We start from the raw sequence: 19911 nt of genomic DNA, 5'->3' as shown, positions 1-19911 counted from the left end.
AAACATTGTGTATGTTAGAATTGCTTGCAAAATAGCTATGATAAATACCTCTTTTCCACCTCCAACTATATATATTAACTTAAAATTATGTTAATTTTATAATGTTATTGGTGATTTGTGAAAATTGAATTAAATTAAAAATTTGATATATAAAATCATACAAAATCAAAATTCATATATTACATTACTAATTAGATTAAAGTTGAAGTATGATTTTGATATTTATCCCTAACTATTTATTAATGAAATATTCTCATAAACCGGTGGTCCGGCTGGGCCTAATTCGAACATCTCAGACAAACCAGTATTGGATCGGGTTAGGCCTACGGGTCAGCCGTCCATAAACAGGTATAGATTTTATCAGTTTTAGAGGGAAGCAAAAAGGCCTTAAAATCGAATGGCTCAAATTGCAACAACGCTTGGGCTCTCTTCCACATCTTCGTCTTTCATCAATGGCGGAGCTGGAGACCCACGCTCCCTCTCATCCATTTTCTCTTTCAGACCCCTTACTAAACTCACGACCGCAAAGTCTTCTTCTTTTACTAGTAGCAGAGCTTCATGGCAAGAGGTCTCTCGCTGTTCTTTCTTCATTAGGGTGCAAATTCTATCTGTTTCGACTTTTAATTTTATTGAAACAAATAACATTGTATTATGTTTGTTTTCAGCTGGTGGGAGTGCTGCTGTTTTCAGCAGTTCCTTTCACGGCGGTCAAAGCCATCGCTAATAGCCCTCTAGGCGAGGCCCTGCAGAGGCAATTGTTAAAGAGGAAGAAGGAAGCTCTTGCAAATTCTTCCAAGTTCCAGGCTTTAGCTCAGAAGGCAAGAAATGAGAGGTAATATTCTGCTTCTGGCTTAAAACTAATCCTTCGCTTATATAAAGCTTGCGTTGCGAGTTTGAAACCAAATAAGAAATATACTTGAATCGTTAAGGTGCCTATAATAATTAAATATTATATATATGGTTTTTTTAGGCAAAACTATAAAATTTCTACTGCACTAAGCTTATCTAAAATTAAAGGCAACCTTCTGGATATTAAACACTTCATTTTAGTTGATATGGTATATAAATCTGTTAATTTTGAATATCGGAGTTTTAAAGATTAAAGCTAATTGAATTAGAAAATATAGATAGCTTGGATATGTTTAGCCGGATTGGCAATGCCTATTTATAGGGAATGGTCTCAAAGCTTACTAAGCAACCCGTATGACACCTATCTATTGAGTGTCTTATGCTGGTTGCTATGCATGCAACCACTTGACGCCTAACAAGCAAGGACTTGCAATAGGGGTACAACAACTATGAAATTTGAATTTCTAAAAGGATAATTAAATGGTATGAAAGAACACAGTAATAAAAATACTCTTTTGTATAAAAAAAAATGAAATTGATACTTTTCAAAATTATTTTTTAATTTAAAAACATCAATCTTAGAAAGCACTTATATGAGTGTAGATGTGTGGCACATTCTCTAGAGCTTTCTTCAATTACAAAATCGATGAGAGGCCTAAATGTGCCACGTAGGTAGAGTACGTCCATATTATGGAATGATATGCATGCAATCTTTATCTTATTTTCTCTAACAAAAGAAGGGTTCTAAAGATTTATTTCATAAGGCTCTTGTAAACACTATCACTAGGTGATAGTTCAAGTTTAAGTTCAAGTACACAGGATGCATACCATTATGCATATCACTTTAGTTCACTAGTTCATTAATTTGAACGTGGGGATTGTTGTAAATAATTCAAATGAACCATGCACAAATACATAGGTTATTCATTTCAAACTGCGGCATTCTCCGACACATAAGCGAATAAATGTCAAGCGGTGGCATGCAAATCAATCACCATAGTCATATTATTATGTAGAATGCTTGAAACCATTGCCTGTAAATGGGTTCTGTTAATTCAGCTAAATGATACAAGCATTTTACTTTTCTTAGTTCAATAACTTTAGCATTCTTTCTCTTTCTCTCATCATTTTCAGGCATTCAAAATATATATAGTAGTATATGCCGCATCTTGTAAAGTTGGAGATTTAGCATAGTTCTTTTGATCTTTGTAGTTCTTGTGCAAGGTTATGGAGATTATTGATGGTTGAATCTTGGAAACTTGATATTATTATAGTGTTGCTTGCATAATTCAAAGATGGCGAAAATTGGTTTTAAGAATGATAGTCTTACTAGGGTTAAGCCTTTAAAGTTCTCTAATCTCTACTATCTTGATAATGTTTAATCATATTAATTAGGTTTATTATTTAATTAGAATCATAACACTATTTGTGTTTTTTTTTGGTCTAGTTGAATGCCAATGATAATTTTTAGTGGAATGCTTTTGTGTCTTTAATGATATTAATTAGTGTGCTTTGTTTGCTTCATTATTCATTTAGAAGCCGGCTCAGATTTAATCTCCTTAGTTACATTTATAAATTAAAATTGTATTCATATTAAGTAAATATGTTTCTTATAGCATGTACCTCTGACTTTTTCAGCTTCTGGTATGGAGAAGACCGCCCTCGCTGGCTTGGTCCCATCCCATATGACTATCCTGAATATCTAACTGGAGAACTGCCTGGGGATTATGGTTTTGATATTGCAGGTCTGGGCAAGGATCCTGTGGATTTCCAGAAGTACTTTAAGTACGTCAACATTTCTTTCAATTCAATTTCCTCTGAAGTCATGGCTTTTTAAGATGTTTACAGTGAAAATGATTGTGTTCAGTATGATGTAAATGAGAAAACACGAGTTATGACTTTAATTCCTAATAGGATTATAGGGGTTAAAATATGCTTCAAGTCCTTGTACTCATTGTAAATTTGAAATTTAGCCCCTCTATTTTTATTTCAAGGAATTTGATTGTTAACATTATTAAAATTCTTTTGTTACACTCAGGTTCATTACAATGTTTATTTTTGTTACATGGCTTCCAAGTGAGTATTTTTTTTATTTCAAAGTGTCAAACTAGTGAATGTAACAGAAGAATTGTAATAGTGTTAACAATTTGGACTTGAATTTTGAAATCTAAAAAGTAGAGAAACTAAATTCTTTGAAATAAAAGTAGAGGGGGTAAATTCCAAATGTATGAAGATTATAGGGATTTGGGGTATATTTTAACCGAATATAGGGTACCTCTTCCAAACTTCATTCAGATGCTTGTATTATTATTGTTATTATTACTATTATTATTTTTTGGGGAGGGGGTGAAGGAGGTCAAAATAGTTCACAATGTTAAACACCATTTCCATGGTGATAGGTCAGTTGAGACAAGCTATTATCATGAAATTTAGTATACGATGATGGTTTGATTTGAAGTAGATAGTTTTAATTATTAAATGATCAAATGCAATCTCTATTATGCAGTTTTGAAATTCTTCATGCTCGTTGGGCTATGCTTGCTGCCCTCGGTGTTGTGGTTCCCGAAATTTTAGATCTGCTTGGAATCTCTCACTTTGCTGAGCCTGTTTGGTGGCGGGTGGGCTATTCGAAACTTCAGGTTGTTAATCTGTACCAGTTCATTAACTATCTTTCACAGATAATCTGGAATGTCTAAATCTTATTTAATCTTAGGTAGTTCCCTTGGTTGCGACTTTATTGTCAAATTTTTAGTGCTAAAGGAGGTTTCTAGTTAATGCATAATCTGCTACTTTAAGAAGATATATGTTGCAAGGCTTTTCCCATATTCTAATATGTTTCATATACCGGTTACCGTTTTAGAATATATGAAATTTTCATTGCTACATATTTTTTTGGTATGTGTAGAGATTCACTGCAACTTAGACTGTAGGAAATAGTCATCTTTCTTCTCAAAAAGATCACTCCAACCTATCCTAGAATCCAAACTTGAGAAATCTAAGTTGAAGTTTCAAATTTGGTTACTTAGAAAAAAACAACATATCAACATATCCGTTAAATGTGCTTGTTGGTTTTTGTGAGGGAGAAACACTGGACTACCTTGGCATCCCGGGTCTACACTTAGCTGGAGGGCAAGGAGTGATTATCATTGCTATCTGCCAGGCCCTCTTGATGGTAATTTCTTTTCAGCAATCTCATTGTTCTGATCCCTGGCCTTCATAAATATCATTTATGCAATAGTTGGGAAAAGAGAGACTGTTAAGGATTGTGCAATTTTATTTTTATTTTCATTTACACTTAAGGTGTGCTTGGTTGGGTGGAAATGTGGAAAGAAAACAAATTTTGAGTATGTTTAGTTGGAAAGAAAGGTGAGAAAAAGGAAATAGGAGAGATGATTATTTTTCATTCTAATGTATAAAAACCAATTCTTTCATATTGGAATGATGAGAGGAGAGAAAATAAGAGAGAGATGTGAATATTAGTTTAAACTTGTGTATTTTTTAAATGTTTTATTTTTTTCCATTTCATTTTTCAAGTCTACTAAGCAAAGGACAGAAAGAAAATTACTTTGTTCTTTCTATTTTTTCATCTTTCCTACCAAGCACATCTATGGAAAGAAAAATTATATTTTTCATCTTTTTATTTTTCTACCCTTCAATTTTTTATCATTCTAATTTTTTTCTGCTCTACCAAGCAAAGATTTAATGTTTCAATAATTGGAGGTTTTATTGGTTACTATTTGATTGCAATATAGGTTGGACCAGAGTATGCAAGATATTGCGGGATAGAGGCATTGGAGCCTCTGGGGATTTACTTGCCAGGCGATCTTAATTACCCGGGAGGAGTGTTATTTGACCCATTGAAGCTGTCAAAAGACCCAGTAGCTTTTGAGGAGCTGAAGGTGAAGGAGATTAAAAATGGGAGGCTAGCCATGGTTGCTTGGTTAGGCTTTTATTTCCAAGCAGCTTTGACAGGTAAAGGTCCGGTACAGAACCTAGTTGAGCACCTCTCTGATCCATTTCATAATAACCTATTTTCCCTTCTTAATTCCACGTCAAATACATAATTCTCAATACAGAATCATAGATATAAATACTTTGTAAACCACTTTTTAGTTTTATCTTACTATATATGTATGTAAATGACCATTACTTTCTTTCTAAATTTGACATGGTTTTGTATCTAGGGATGGTAGAGATGGGATTTTTTTTATTGTTTTAATAAGCTACAAATGCAATTATAATGGTCTATCCAAACGTGGACAGTTATAATCAATTATTAAAATGAACTAACTGATTAATAATCAAAATATATTTGAAAATAAAAATTAACAAATAAAAAAATTAAAAAGAATTTATTACATGATAAGATTTGAATTTGAAATTTTAAAGTTTTTATGTATTTTTCCTATTAAACTAAGGTATATTGGCAATATTAATGATTTTTAAGCACAAGAATTTGAATTAATTTAAAATTATTATTCCAATAATTCAAATTTCACCTAACTTTTTAAGTTTTTTTTGAATGAAAATAGTTGGATTTATTGGAAAACAAAGCCCAGAACAAAATAATCCAAAATACATAGAAAGGCCAATATATAAGATACGACCCAGACCCAGTAAAATCATTACCTGAGACAACATGAGTTAAATCCCATTAATCATCACAACTTTCAAAACCTACAAACTCTTCATTTTCCGGGAACCCCTTTCCTCTTCATTTTCCCGAAAACCTACAACTTCAGCAAAAACAGAAGTAGAACGACTCCCATTAACAAGATAGCCCATTCCTTGGACGATCTCTTTCCACCAGCTCCACGGCGTAATCAGGTACGCTTCCATTTTCGTTACTATGTTCTCCATTTCTTAAACCTTTTGCTAACAGATTTGCCACTTCATTCTTCATTCTTCCTTCTTTTGCCATATAGAAACTTGCATATCTAGAAATCCCGACTTAACTGTAAACAGTCTTTAATGATAGCACCGATCTCCAATTTATCTTCCCCTTTCATTTGTAGTTTTTTTTATTTTTTTTATTACTGATAGAGCATCCCCCTCTACCTCTATAGCCATTACCCCCAAATCCATCCCCATTTGAAGCCTTTGAACACATGCAATAGCCTCTGCAACAAAAATCGAAGGAGCACACACATTTTAATAACCCTAGACCCCAAAATCTTCCCCTTTGAATCCCGTACAACGATCCCAGAGCAAGACCTATGTTCCTCCTTATTGTATGCGACATCAAAGTTGATTTTCACAAAGGGAATCTCCGGTGGTTTCCACCTCTCTACCTCCCTCGGTTTGACAAGTAAGAATATCTTCAGCCCATCCAATTCACTCAAATAGTTTCTTACAAAATCTGCTGTTTCTAACGCTGTTATTTTTTCCTCTTATGCACCCATCTGTTTCTTGTTGTCCATATCGCCCACAATCCGCAAACAAAAATACGACACTGATTCAAGGAATTATTTTCAAACAACCAGGTAATCCAACTCAAAAAATCCATGTTTCCGATGGAGTTTGGCCACTTACAGTTTAAATGTTGCCAAAACTGTTTTGACACAGAACAATCTTGAAAGATTTGTTCTCTAGATTCCACCGTTTTAGCACAAACATGAAAGATGGCATTTGTAGTTAATCTTCTGTAGTGTAGATCCCTGAGTGTAGGGATAAAATTCATGAAGCATCTCCATAATGTAATCTTCAAGTTTGATGGGAGATTAACTCCCCATAGTTTCTTGAAAAATTCCATGAGTTCTATCTGGTTGTAAAATACTAGCCTCTCTTGATTGTTGTAACAAAAGTTTGTAACACTACGGATAGAAAAGTCTCCAAAAGCCTCTACTTTCCAGGCTTGAAAGTCTTCGTGTGGAGCTTTTGTAAGAGGAATATTCAGAATTATGTTTGCATCCTGCTCAGAAAAGGTAGCATTGATTAGCATCTCTTTCAATTTCCTTGATGAATCATCTATTAAATCTACCACCATCATATTATCAAAAATATTCTCATTATTTTGCAATCTGTAATCCTCAAATCTTGGCACCCATGCAACTCTTTTTGCTGGAATATTTTTTCCAGTTTCCACTCGCCAACACAGTCCTTAGAGAAATCCTTTTATCGCCCATATACTCTTCTAAGTAAAAGAAGGTAGATTCCCCAACCTTGCTTTTAAGAAGTCCGTCGTTGGATAGTATTTAGGTTTTAACGTACGAGCAAGCAAAGAATTTGGAAATGTAACTAACCTTGTTTGGCTGTTTGGTCACTTTGGCCCTTTATTTTTTTTTGGAGTGCTTTAACACCTAGTGTTTTTTTTGGTCAAATTGGTCTGTTTTTAACTGATATGCTGGTGTGGCCGTTAGTTGACTAATGATGCTGATGTGGTGTTATTTTATCTTATATGCCACATTAGAAAATAATTTTAAAATAATTATTTTTTAAAAAATTATTTTAAAATCATCATCATCCTCACTGTTTCTTCTTCTCCATTGTTTTCTTAAACTCATTGAAAACCTCAAAATCCATTCTTGAGCCTCGACCTTCCTTGTTTTTGATTTTTTTTTTTCTGTTCGTTAGATGACCTCCATTTTTTGGTATGTATTTCCTCTCACTGAGCTCTTTCTTCGCGCCGATCTTATTTTCCATTTATCCTTTCTTGCTGTTTATATATTTCCTCAAATCTCTCATTGTTTCCATTTTTTAGTATGTATTTCCTCCATATAGCCCTATCTTTTTATTCTTGCCTGCCGTTTATATACTTACCCGAATCTCTCTTTGTTTCCATGTTTCTTTTTCAAATTAATTTTTAATCGATTTTGTAACACTTTAGGGTTTCATATCTCCCTCTTTCTGTCTCGTTCTAACAAATTCTTAAAGCTATAATGGGGCTGCCGATGAATCTACATAAGCTAAGGAAAGAATCAGAGGAATCTGCAACTCTGTCAAACCGTTTGCGGGTTAAAAATCTGTTGGGCGAGATGATTGAGTCAGATATGGAGTTGTTCCACAAATTTGGCACACTCAACAACGTCACCCATACTCTGTGAGAAGATACGCTTTTGTCTACTTTAAGTGCATGGGGGATGCAAAGGTGGCGAATGACGCTCTCTAAAGAGCCACCTTGCACGGAAACCAAATCAAGATTGAGTTCGCTCAACTGATTCGTTTCGTTCTTTTTTTCTTTTCTGTTTCGTTAGGTTTTTCATCCTGTTCGCAATTTTTGTATAATTATTCTTGTTTATATTTTGAAGGAAATGTAAGACAAATGATGTTTTTGGTATTCCAAATTCGTATATTTACTTTTTTTGCACAATTTTTTTCATAAACTATTTGCCCATTTCTCATGAAAACTCAAAATATTTTTTGGAACTTAAATGCATCCAAAAACTTGAAACTAATGCATCCAAAAACTTGAAACTAATGCGAGCTCAATCAGTTGTAATTTTTTTATCAATTAAAAATGAATCAAGAGTTAATTTGGTCATAGATGATGAAAACTAAATTAGGTTTAAGGACCGTGAAATTTTGATGATTATGATGATTTTAAAATAATTAACAATGGAAAAGAAGAAACGGTGATTATGATTTTAAAATAATTTTAAAAATTTTAAAATCATTTGTTTACTGACATATAAGATAAAATAGTACCACATTAACATTTAAATAAAATAGTACCACATTAACATTTAAATACATTTGGATGCCACGTTAGCAGTTTATGTTGATAGTTAGTTAACTAACAGCTACATCAGTATGTCTGCTAAAAATAGACTAATTTGACCAAAAAAATGTTAGGTGTTAAAAGTGCTTCAAAAAACACATAAAGGGACAAAGTGACCAAACAACCAAACGTTAGGGGCTGTTTTTGGCATTATGCCAATTAAATTTTGCTAAACATTGAAATCCAAGACTTTCATTTTCTTTTAATTCGCATAAATTCTCCACTCACACTAATGGATTTCCCTTTTGCCATGTCTTTTTTGCCACAAAAAATTTGCAATAATACTTTTCAATTTTTTACAAAGTGTTTTTGGAAATAAAAAAACATGCCATGGTGTATGTTAGTATTGCTTGTAACCCAGGTTTTAGAGAAACCTTTTTCCCTCCTTGTGACAAGAATTTTGTTCTCTAACTATCAATCTTGCTTTTCATACGATCTTTCAGCAGTTGAAAAGCAACTTTCTTTCCCTTCCCAACCATTTTCAGAAGCTCTAAATACCTTTCTGGATTTGTAGAATTTTGCACATTCAACGCCCATGTGACAACTCCCTAACCTACAAGCGTATTTGAGTTGTAAAACACTGTTGATTTTTCATAATTCACACATTGTCACAATGCCTCATCGTATTCTTTTAGAATTCCTTTTAAAACAATCTCCCTCCTTTTTTGAAGCTTCACAAAAAAGAATTCAATCATCTGTGAACAATAAATGCGATATTTTTAGATTTCTACAAATTTTAACACCCTCTAATAAGCCTTCCTGCCTAGCCAATCGCGTAAGAGTAGAAAGGCCTTCACTGTATATCAAAAATGAATACGGACTTAAGAGATCCCCTTGCTTTAATCCTCTTGTTGGTTAAAAATTCTGCCTCTCCTTCCTGTCGATCACTATTGAATACGAGATAGAATTGATGCATCTCATAATAAGTTCCACCCATGGAATTACAAAACCCATCTGTAATAGCATTCGTTTTAAGAACGACCATTCAACACGATCATAAGCTTTACTCATATCTAGCTTAAGCGCCATTGAACATTTTCCCCCCGTTCTTTTTTGCTTAAACAAATGTAGAATTTTGTAAACAAGAACATTATCCGTAATCAACCGGCCTTAAACAAAAGCGCTTTAAGCCTAATCAATGTTGCAATCTAAAACTTGTTGAAATCTATTTGCAACAATTTTAGAAATAATTTTGTATAAAACTGTGCAAAGACTAGTTGATCTAAAAATTGCCAAATTTCTAGGTTGAATGGTTTTCGGTAAAAGCACAATATTAGTAACATTAAGAGAGTTCATTGACATATCTCCATTCAATACCCCAAGGCAGAAAAGACTCATATTTGGTCCAATAATATGCCAGTATTTTTGGAAAAAAATTACTGGAAAACTGTAAACTCCAACTGCTTTTGTTGGACCCATTCCACTAATCGCAGCAAACACCTCTTCAGCTGTATAATTTTCTAGCAGCATTCAATTCATATTTTCTATTATACATCTGTCCACTCTAAAAAATACATGCTCCAAATTCCCTGTCCCTTTTGACGCAAACAAATCAGAAAAATAATTCTTAGCAATTTCTTCTATTCCTTCATTCGTGACTACATTGCCCTTCTCATTTTGCAATCCACGAATCTGATTCATGCGTCTTCGTTGGGATGCAAAATTATGAAAAAAAATTATTTTTATCCCCTAAAGGTAGCCAGTTTGTCAGGGCCCTTTGTTCTTAATATGCTTCATCCTTCTCTATCTCTAAATTAAGATGAGTTTTCGTGTCAATTATTTTTGCCAAAATATCATCATTCCTTTCTAACCCCAAAAGAATTTCCAATCTTCTATTCAAACGCCTAGATGCTTCAGTTCGCTTTTCTTTTAAGCCTTTTTCCGATATCACTAAACTTGATTTAAGAGCTACTAATTTGTCTAGCATCGAACTTGAAATTTCTCCCCGAATCTAACAAATTTCCTCCTCAGGATTCCTCTAAAACTCATAACGTTTCAAATAGAAATTTCTTTCTTGCCATTCTCCTATTCTCCTGATCCATTTGTATTAGAAGTGGACAATGATCAGACACAGAATGCGGTGAATATTTAATTGAATACTCAGGGAATAAATTCATCCAATCAACATTTTCCACCCCTAACCTTTCACAAATGTTCGTTTCAGGTAAATTTCCTCTTTCCCAAGTGAAACGTGAACCAACATAACTTGTATCCATCAATTGGCTATCATCTAGCATCTTATGAAAATTCTTCATCCGTCTCTCGTCACGTGGCCCTTCCTCTATCTTTTCATAAGAATAAAGTATTTCATTGAAATCACCGTAGACAATCCAATGCATTCTTTGATCTTTTCCTAATTGATGCAATAAATTCCAACCCTCCTCCCTCTGACGTACCTCCAGAAATTTGTAAAAACTCGTTAGCCTTTATTGATCATCCTCTTCCTCCACCTGAATGTTCACATAAATGTGGTTATTTGAAAAACTTCTTATTTGAACCATGTCATTACTATTCCTCACCAAATCGAGGCCACCCTCGTACCTTCAGCTGGAACATCAATTCCATTCACGAAACTACATCTCTTTCTAACCTTATCCATACGTACACCGTCTAACTTAGTCTCTATAAAGAAGACAATATGGGGATTATGTCTTTAACGTTTGTTGAAGCCTTTTTATAGCCATTACACTCCCCAATCCGTGGACATTTTAACTTAATATTCTCATGGCTTTCGGTCAGCATGCTTCCTGGTAGGCGTCAATAAAATATAAGAGTGAGCATTTGATTGTTCTACCATAGATCGTAATGAGTCCTGACGGTCAGAAACATTAGGATCCAAAAAAACTGATTTGGGCCTTTTCTGACCATCCTCACTCTCAATCGGGTTATCTTTAAACTTTTGTTACATTTTCATCCAACCCATTTCATTGGAATGACCCTACATATTTAGCACATCTTGATTTGAAGAACCTTCCAAATTAAAACCCAAGATTGGATTAATATTTGTCTACAAATCCCTCCCAATTTCTTTCCTTAAATTCCTATTTAAATAATGCATTGGGCGATTTGTTTCCTTATTCTCATCATCCCTTTCCTTCAGGAGTTAGACACTGTTCATGGTTATGGCCCTTCTTGATTGTGCTTTAAGATTCAGATTCCATCGCAACTCCAAACCATCCCTACCATTGGTCAATCTAACTGGACAATTTGTCATTCTGACCTAAACGGCCACACAAAAAGCAAAACAAAGTGAGCTTTTCATACCTAAAATTAACATAGACAAATTTTGAAGATCAAATTATTATCTTTTTTCTTATTTTCAATGATTTTCTAACATCCATATCAAATCTAATCCTCAAAAAATTTTTAAACCCTTGATTCACTTGATTCGTGTCATACTCCATGAAACGCTCGATAAAATTCCCCAATTGCTTTGCCATTGTTTAAAAAAAACCATGGCTGTTGATCATGAACTTGAACTTAGAATGCCAAAGACACCAAATGGACTTATAACGAGTCTTTATTCTCATTTAAACGATGAATGATCAATAAATGACTATTGAAAGTCTAAGGAACCCCTCCAATCACCCTTTTGATATCCATTTTTGTGGAAGAATTTGAACAAAAAAAAGCCTATCACCCAGATATGATGTCTGAACACCCTCTTAAAGGGTGCCACAATTTCGCTATAGTATTCCACATGGCTGGAAAATGAACAACACTTGCTGTTAAGAAACATTTGACCAAATAGTGATCAAACATTGACTTATATATCTCCGAATCTATTGGCAGTAGTAACGCCTTATCTTTCCTTTCTTCTAAATTTAGTCCCTCCTTCTCTTTCTCCATTGGCTAAAAATAACAATCCCACACAAGAAAACCAAAACTGTAAAAATTCCAAGATAAAAATAACAGAAACAAATGCTCATATTTGAAAAGCACAAAAAACTCAATACAAAGAGCAGACTTATTAGATATGAAAAAAATGTTTATAAATTATAAGTGAAAAAAAAATACTATAACAATGATAATATATGTTAAATTGAGTTGAAGTCAAAGTTCAAAACCTCCTCATTAAATTGAAATCTGAACTTAAATCATTTCAAAATTATTTTTTTTAAATTATAATATTTTAAAGAGAAATAAGAAAAAAAATTCTTTCCTCCATCTTTCGCAACTAATAACAATTCATGCTTTGTTATAAAATATTTGAAGTTTGGGACTAAACTGAAATATTTAGAACATTTTTAAAATATTGAAAAAAATATCAAAAGATAGATAAGATTATTTGTTAAATCAACAAGAAATAGCCTTCAAAATTAATGTGTACCCCCGTAACAAGTAAAAGAGAAACATATTTTTCAGTTCTAGTTACTCTAAATCTGGATGGTTTTAGGTTTAACACTTTTTTGGTGTAGGTTTTTTTTTCTTGTTTGTGGTACTATTTTTCGTGTGTAGTAATGTCATGTAGTATTTCTTGTAATCTGCTAAGGCAGGTGTGTTGGTTGAAGTTGAGTGGCACTCAGTAGTGTCCATTGCAGATTGTCATCGAGGTAGTAAAATTACTTGCCATGTTTAAGTCGACAAATTAATGAAGAAAATCTTTGGATCAGTTTATGTACTGCTATATTAAAGATATTATGGTCTATCTATAGAAATCAATCCTTGGCTATTGAAGATTAGGTTGGATTCGAGTGAATTAATTAAGCCCTTGGAATGTAGAGATTTGATCAAGATTGTGTTTTTGATTTTTTAATATCATATTTTCGAGAAATTTTGCTTTGAATTTTAATGTTGTAATAACTATTTTCAATGAGTTACTTTGTATTCATTTAAATTTCCATGTTAGAAAGTCATAATTTGATATATACTTTAAGGCTTGTCTAGATTATGTATGAGAGCACATTGAGAGTACTTGAATTTGTTCATTAAGGAATCGTTTTGTGAGTAAGTCCAAACTAATTTGTAAACATTGAGTTTTTAAGTTTTTAGGGGGAGAATTTGGAGGTGAGTGTTCTAGTCTTTAGGTACAAAGGTGCGATCTCTATACTTAAGGAGTTATATATTGTGAATCACTTGTTGCATGTGTGACTAAAGATAATGGAATTACTCACTAAGTTAGGCTCTCAAGATAGAGGGAAACTGAATTGCATAAACAAACTTTGGTGCTCTTTGTATTTTTGTTTGCACAACTTTTGCATTGCTAAGGTGTAGTGGTCACTGCAGTCAAGCATTTTCATAAATTGTTTTGTGTTTCAGTAAACAACTGTAGGTAGAAATTATTTTTATTAGAGCTTAACACTTAATGTATTTAATGGTGAATCCTAGTGTCGTTTGATGATAATGGAAGGTTTTTCGATTACATGTCCCTTTATGCTAGAGAATGGTAACTACCCCTACTGGAAGGCTAGGATGAAAGCCTATAATAAGTCTATTGATGAGAGGGCATGTGTTTTATTCTCACTGGCCGACAAGCTCCTAATATTGATTTTGATGCTATAAAGGTTCCTAAACCTGAAATTGAGTGGACAACTGATTTGCCGTAATTCGATATAGGAGGTTAAACTTGCATATAAGGAGCTTGAATACTAGCATTTTTATTATGTTTTAGTTGAGTTTTTAGAATTTAATTTACATTTAATAAAAAGTATAATCTGAGTCTTTTATTGATCTTAGGGGCTGAATGAGGCTTAAGGGTGAGCTAATATACTTTGTGAGTCAACAGGAAACCATTAGAGGGTGTATCTACTCAATATTGGTCGTTGTGTTTCAACACGAGGAGTTTGATGTTGCAACATAAAGAGCAAAGCACAAGAATCCCAAGACTGCCTTCAGTGTCATGACACAACCAAGGGATGTCATGACACATCCTTGAAGCTACCTTGGGTATGAGCTTATTGCCTTCGATGTCGCGATATAGGCACTAGGGTGTCTCGACATTGGTCCTGAATGAGAAATACTTAAGAGCCAGGGACATTTTTGGTTTCTACAATTAAATATTTAATACGAGAGTGCCAGCTCACCTAGGGTTGAGGATGACAACAACCCTAAATCTATAAATAGGTTCATTAAACACTTGTTATAAGCAACTTTCATACTTTATAATTTTATTTGTAATTTTAGTTTCAGTTTTTCTTTTTTCTTAGGCTTAGGTTATTTTCAATTTTGCTATTTGCATTTGTCAGGAGATCTGATTTGTGTAACTTGATCAACTCTTTGTAGATTTTGTGCTTGAATCTATACAATTCAGGATTCTCGTAAACCTTCGTCTCTTGATTTATTATTAATTTTTTTGGAGATCCATGAGGAACTAATCCTCTTATGGGGGATTAGCGTATGGAGATATGATTAATTGATTATTGTGTAGGTTTTTTTTAGAAACTTCAACCCTAAGCTTGACAACTTTAGGAAGTTATCTAGGTGGGAATTAACCTAATTCCTTAGCCCTTGAACCGATTTGGACTGTGAGGTTGAGAGATAAGTAATTATTACTGACTTGTTATTTTAGTGGACGATCGAGAGATCTTGTTAAGGTAATGAGTAGTTAATTGAACAGGGAACCTGAAGCAACAATTAGTTAGGACTACCGAAGCGAGCTGATCACCCATACTCAGATTTGATTCAATCTCAATATCGAAGTCTTTCCTTTTATATTATTTTATTCTGTGTAAAAATACCAAAAACCTTTCTTTATGTTTTTTCATAATATAATTTATTTAAAGTACTAATTGGTTCTATTTAAAGTACTATACACTACCAAGTCTAGAGATGGTTTAAGGAAGTATAACAAGGCTGACAATCACGAATAATAATTTTGAGATCAAACTAGCAATGGTTAAGGACAATTTGCAATTTAAAGGCACAATGACGGATGACCGAAATCAACATTTAAAACGATTCGCTCAACTTTGTGACACTTTTAAATATAATAGGGTTATCGATGACGCTATTTGTCTTCACCTATTCCTCTTCTCCTTAATTGATAACACTTTTTCTTGGTTAGCCTTATAGGCACCAAGATTTATTACGACATGAGATGAAATTGTAGGAAAATTCTTGCAAAATTTCTTCCCTATTAGTAAAACAATTTAACTAAAGAGGGAGATCCCAATTTTTAAACAATTAGAAGGGGAATGTTTTCTCAAAGTTTGGGAGCATTTTAAAATGCTTTTCTGCTATTATATCAATAATCTTACCAAGGACGTGAACTAAGTCGAGAATAAGCGTGGAAACCCTTATTTGAATACTTAAAATCCTAGATAGTGAGACCACCCGGACTTGAGATGGGGCAGAAATCAAGAAGGAAATAATAACTCTAACTAGGGTAAGAATGTAAATTATAAACTTTTATATTTGCAGAAGCCTCAGGAAATGACCAACCCAAATGACCATACTGTATGTGGTCAACGCCTGGATGAAAGTGAAAGAGGTGTAATTTGAGTGCACCGGTTCTACGAAAACCTTGACTAGACTCAAAGATCAGATGAGCCAACTGATGAATATGATGGGAGATATTAAAAGACAAATTGAAAGTGGTATTCCTAGCAATACTAAAGATAATCTTCGAAGGGAAGGAGCATGTGAAAGCAATTGCGTTCTGTTCAGGAATAGTACTGAGTAGCTCAGAGACCTTAACAAAAGAGGGAACCAAAGAGAATGCTAAAGATCTTTGAGAGGAACCATCATCGGAGGAGATAGCCAAGCTAGTAGCTAAGTCGAAAGATGAACCAGTTAAAGAACCCATAAGTTTTCTGAACTGATTTAAAATGTTATATGTTAAGTTGCCTCATATTAATTTTATTGAAAAAGTCCCTAAGTATGCCAAATTCCTCAATGAAATTATGTTTAAGCGTAGGAAAATTAAAATAGAAGAGCAAGTTAACATAAACGCCTCATGTAGTGCAATTATATCTAAATAGGTTCTCCAAAAACTAAAAGACCTAAGAAGCTTTACAATCCCCATAGAGATAGGAAAGAGTCACTTTAGTAAAGCCCTATATGATTTAAGAGCTAGCATAAGTTTAATACCCTTATCTATATATGAAAAACTCGGGCTAAGGGACCTAAAAAACACTCAAATCACACTTCAATTGATTAATAGATCTTTAGTGCATCTGAAAGGAGCATTGAAAGATGTGTTAATCAAAGTGTGCAGCTTTATCATTCTAGCAGATTTTGTAATGTTAAACTTTGAAGAAGATAGTGAAATACCTCTCCTGTTAGGAAGACCATTCTTAGCAACGTTGAAATCCACCATTGATCTAAAAAAGAATGAATTAACCATGAAGATTAACGGTGAAACTAAAACTTTTAAATGTGGTCACCAACAAAATGATGTAGAAAAGAAAAGATTAGGGAGACCATGTTATGAAATATTTGTAAATATTCCTAATAACCCTGAACAAGGGAAGATGTCTCCTATGATTAGTGCAGGGCAGAAGCATAGGTATAAAGAGTGGGACAAGCAGAAGAAAGTGGAGTGGCACAATGGAGGCCAAACAAATATAGATAGAAACAATTCAAGGAAAACATCCTCGTATACATTACTTGAACTTGACAGTTCTAATTAAACTCTAATTTTATCTATATTATTGTATATTTAGCTAATTTCTTAGACTTTATTTTTTATTAACATTGTCTTTTATAGGAACCGAGACACTTTGGAAGCGAAAATTTGGCTCAAAACAGAGTTGGTGTCGTAACATGGAACCTTTGCATCGTAACACTGCATCTAGAATCAAAGGATCAAAAAAATCATCTCGATTTCACGACACATCATTTGTGTCACAACATAGAAGATAGTTTACCCAAGATTCTAAAATCATAGAATGTGTTCGGACATTGAATCCCAAGGTCGCGACAACAGTAAATTGCTTGGGGTGTGCCGCGACATCGCTATAATTTTCTGCAGGGTTGACCCAACTCAATTGCGCAACCCAGAAACATAAACCATGCTTGAACCTATTTTTAGCACTAATATAGCCATTATTTTAACCCTAAAACATATTATCAACCCTTTTTAAACTCTAAAACCCTCATTAACCTTATTAAAAACTCTCAAATTTTAACAAACCCTAAAACCCATTTTACTTTTCCTTATTATTCTATCACAAAATCTCTTCTTCTAATCTTATTCGAAGTAGATGCAAACGAGAAACATTCAATGGAACTACAACAATCAAACATTTTAAGGAATCCTAAAAGAAGTTATACAAAGTTAAGGGTTCCTAACTTATCTTTTATTGTTCCATAAAAAATTTTGCCTTTTATTTTATAAGTATTAGCCTAGTACACCATTGAATATGCCTCCAAGGAAATTTAGGAGAAATAATAAACTGAAACCATCAACGGTTCCAAACCCTTATAATTTCTTTAATCAAAATGTTAGAACTTCAGGGAAAAAAACATTTATTCAAGAGAAGGGATTTGGACCATCGATGGTTCTTTGTCAAGATATTTGGCCTTTGGTCCGATACCATATATGGGAATGTTTTTCTATGATCCCAAAAGACTCTGCTATGGTCCCTATAGCTCAAGAAATTTACGAATCTTTGCAGGACCAAGATTTTAAAAGGACTGAAGCCTCCACTTGGGAAACAGTACTGATGTAAGGGAAGGAAGTGTGAACTACCCTTCGAATCATTTTCGAATTTATAGTGCCCCATTCTGTGAGAAATACTTTGTAGAAGAAATTTATTTAGATACTTTAGAGATATAAATATGGACAATGTTATAAACTATCTGTCGGAAGGAAGGGGCGAATGGAGGTATCGCCTAGGTACTGATATCTCAACTTCATTTAATCAAGCAATAATGTTTCCTGTATAAAAAATATGGATTCAATTGTTGTGCAATCAAATTGGTCTTGCGTTGAATGTTTTTAACGTCAACATTTTTCAAGTGGTTTTGCTTTACACTATTTTGCAGAGGAAACAAATATGCATCGGAACATGAATATACCAAAATATGAAATAGTGTGTTAGTGGCTAGAAAGTAGAAGTCTTCTTTCCCCTCTTAGTGCTGACCTTATGCAGAGTAGCAAGCATTCCGATGGTGTCCACTAAGCAGTCTATGAAGCCATTCCGAATCATAATTGGAGACATTGTATACATAGTACACAGAGCTTCGGGCGAAACAAATAAATGAGTAGAACAAATGCCAACAAGAGAAGATGACTACTCTAGCCTAATCTTACAAGAAAGCAAAATCGACAACCTGACCGGAAATTAGCAAGAGCAATCATCCAAAGTTGGATTAAATGATACATTGGATGCAAGAATCAGACCCAATTTTTCAAGAATTTGCACGGTAAAACAAAATCAGAGTACCTAATTACACACCGAATATGTTTGAGCCAACACATCCTGAGTAGGAAGAAGATGAGCATGAAAGTGAAGAAAGCGAAGATGAGGAAAGAAAGGAGGATGAGGAGATGGAGTTTAAGGAAGATGATTGAAGTTTTATTTTTAAAAATTGTAACTATTGGGATAATTTGTTTTAACTTTTATTTGTAAGAGTAGATAGTTATTTGCTTTATTTTTCTATTTTAAATTTTCTATGTAGGAACCCCAAATGGAAGAAGCACAATAATTTAAAACTCAAAACAATAAAAGAAAGAAACACCCACTAACAATTTACGAAACTACCATGATCAATCGGGTAACTTCTTTCTTTATATTTGCAGGGCTACACATTTAGGACAATGTGTTATCTAAAGTGTGTGGGGGGTAACCTAGAAAATTTGTTTCAATTTTTATGTTTTTCTTTTAATTTTTGTTGTCAAATGTGTGCTTGAGCTTGTAGAAATACAATTGATTGGTTAGGAGCATGTATATAGGTTGATTAGATTTACTATAAGTTTGGCATGATAGTTGAAAATTTTAAAATTTTGATTATTAGACTATTAAGTTCTATATATTACACTGTAAATAGGCATTGAGCAATTGAATGCACCAGATGATATAAAGAATACAGGGAAACGAGCATGGTAGTATGTATGATAAATTGTTGAAATTGTGATTGTTTGGGTGATTAAATTTGTGAATATTAAAATACCTAGAGATGATCTAAGACATTATTTGGTATACACCATAAGCCAAAAAGCTAACCTTATTTATTCGTCCTTATTACCTATACTTGAGCCGGAAAACACTTCTTGAGGAACTTTCATACAAAACTCGAGACAAAAATGTTAATTTGTATTTACCCTTTTTCTTTGGTCTTGAACTGCACGACTATAAACATCTAACCATATGTATTGAGGGTTAAGTAGATAAATTACAGTGAAATTTTGTAAAAATAGAGTGAAATAGGAAGGATCAGTGTGATAGAGTGATTATTGGTTA

At 33.5% G+C, this 19911-nt stretch overlaps 1 protein-coding gene and 1 long non-coding RNA gene across 3 annotated transcripts; both read left to right on the top strand.

Moving 5' to 3' along the window:
* Nucleotides 1-373: 373 nt before the first annotated feature.
* LOC107945370 (chlorophyll a-b binding protein 7, chloroplastic) lies at nt 374-5028 on the top strand. 2 transcript variants are annotated; one of them, XM_041090664.1, is made up of 6 exons: nt 374-595; nt 666-832; nt 2488-2634; nt 3356-3488; nt 3929-4021; nt 4602-5028. In XM_041090664.1, the coding sequence occupies exons 1-6, from the start codon at nt 398-400 to the stop codon at nt 4911-4913; spliced, it is 1050 nt and encodes a 349-aa protein (XP_040946598.1). In that variant the 5' UTR covers nt 374-397; the 3' UTR covers nt 4914-5028. The 2 variants fall into 2 exon arrangements, with proteins under 2 accessions (XP_040946598.1, XP_016734830.1); XM_016879341.2 differs by having other exon boundaries at nt 375-568.
* Nucleotides 5029-5205: 177 nt separating this feature from the next.
* LOC107945367 (uncharacterized) lies at nt 5206-6786 on the top strand. The gene is made up of 2 exons (XR_001696521.2): nt 5206-5676; nt 5775-6786. It is a non-coding gene; the product is annotated as an uncharacterized lncRNA (long non-coding RNA).
* Nucleotides 6787-19911: the final 13125 nt, after the last annotated feature.

This window comes from Gossypium hirsutum, chromosome D03, assembly GCF_007990345.1.
Source record: "Gossypium hirsutum isolate 1008001.06 chromosome D03, Gossypium_hirsutum_v2.1, whole genome shotgun sequence".
Lineage (NCBI taxonomy): Eukaryota > Viridiplantae > Streptophyta > Magnoliopsida > Malvales > Malvaceae > Gossypium > Gossypium hirsutum.
This window is presented reverse-complemented; position numbering and strand designations above follow the sequence as displayed.

Excerpts from the sequence above, each read along its gene's own strand:
- LOC107945370 (XM_041090664.1), top strand. The coding sequence starts at position 398 with ATGGCTCAAATTGCAACAACGCTTGGGCTCTCTTCCACATCTTCGTCT. Across the intron at positions 596-665 it reads GCTGTTCTTTCTTCATTAGG|CTGGTGGGAGTGCTGCTGTT; the intron begins GTGCAAATTCTA and ends GTTTGTTTTCAG. Across the intron at positions 2,635-3,355 it reads GATTTCCAGAAGTACTTTAA|TTTTGAAATTCTTCATGCTC; the intron begins GTACGTCAACAT and ends TCTATTATGCAG.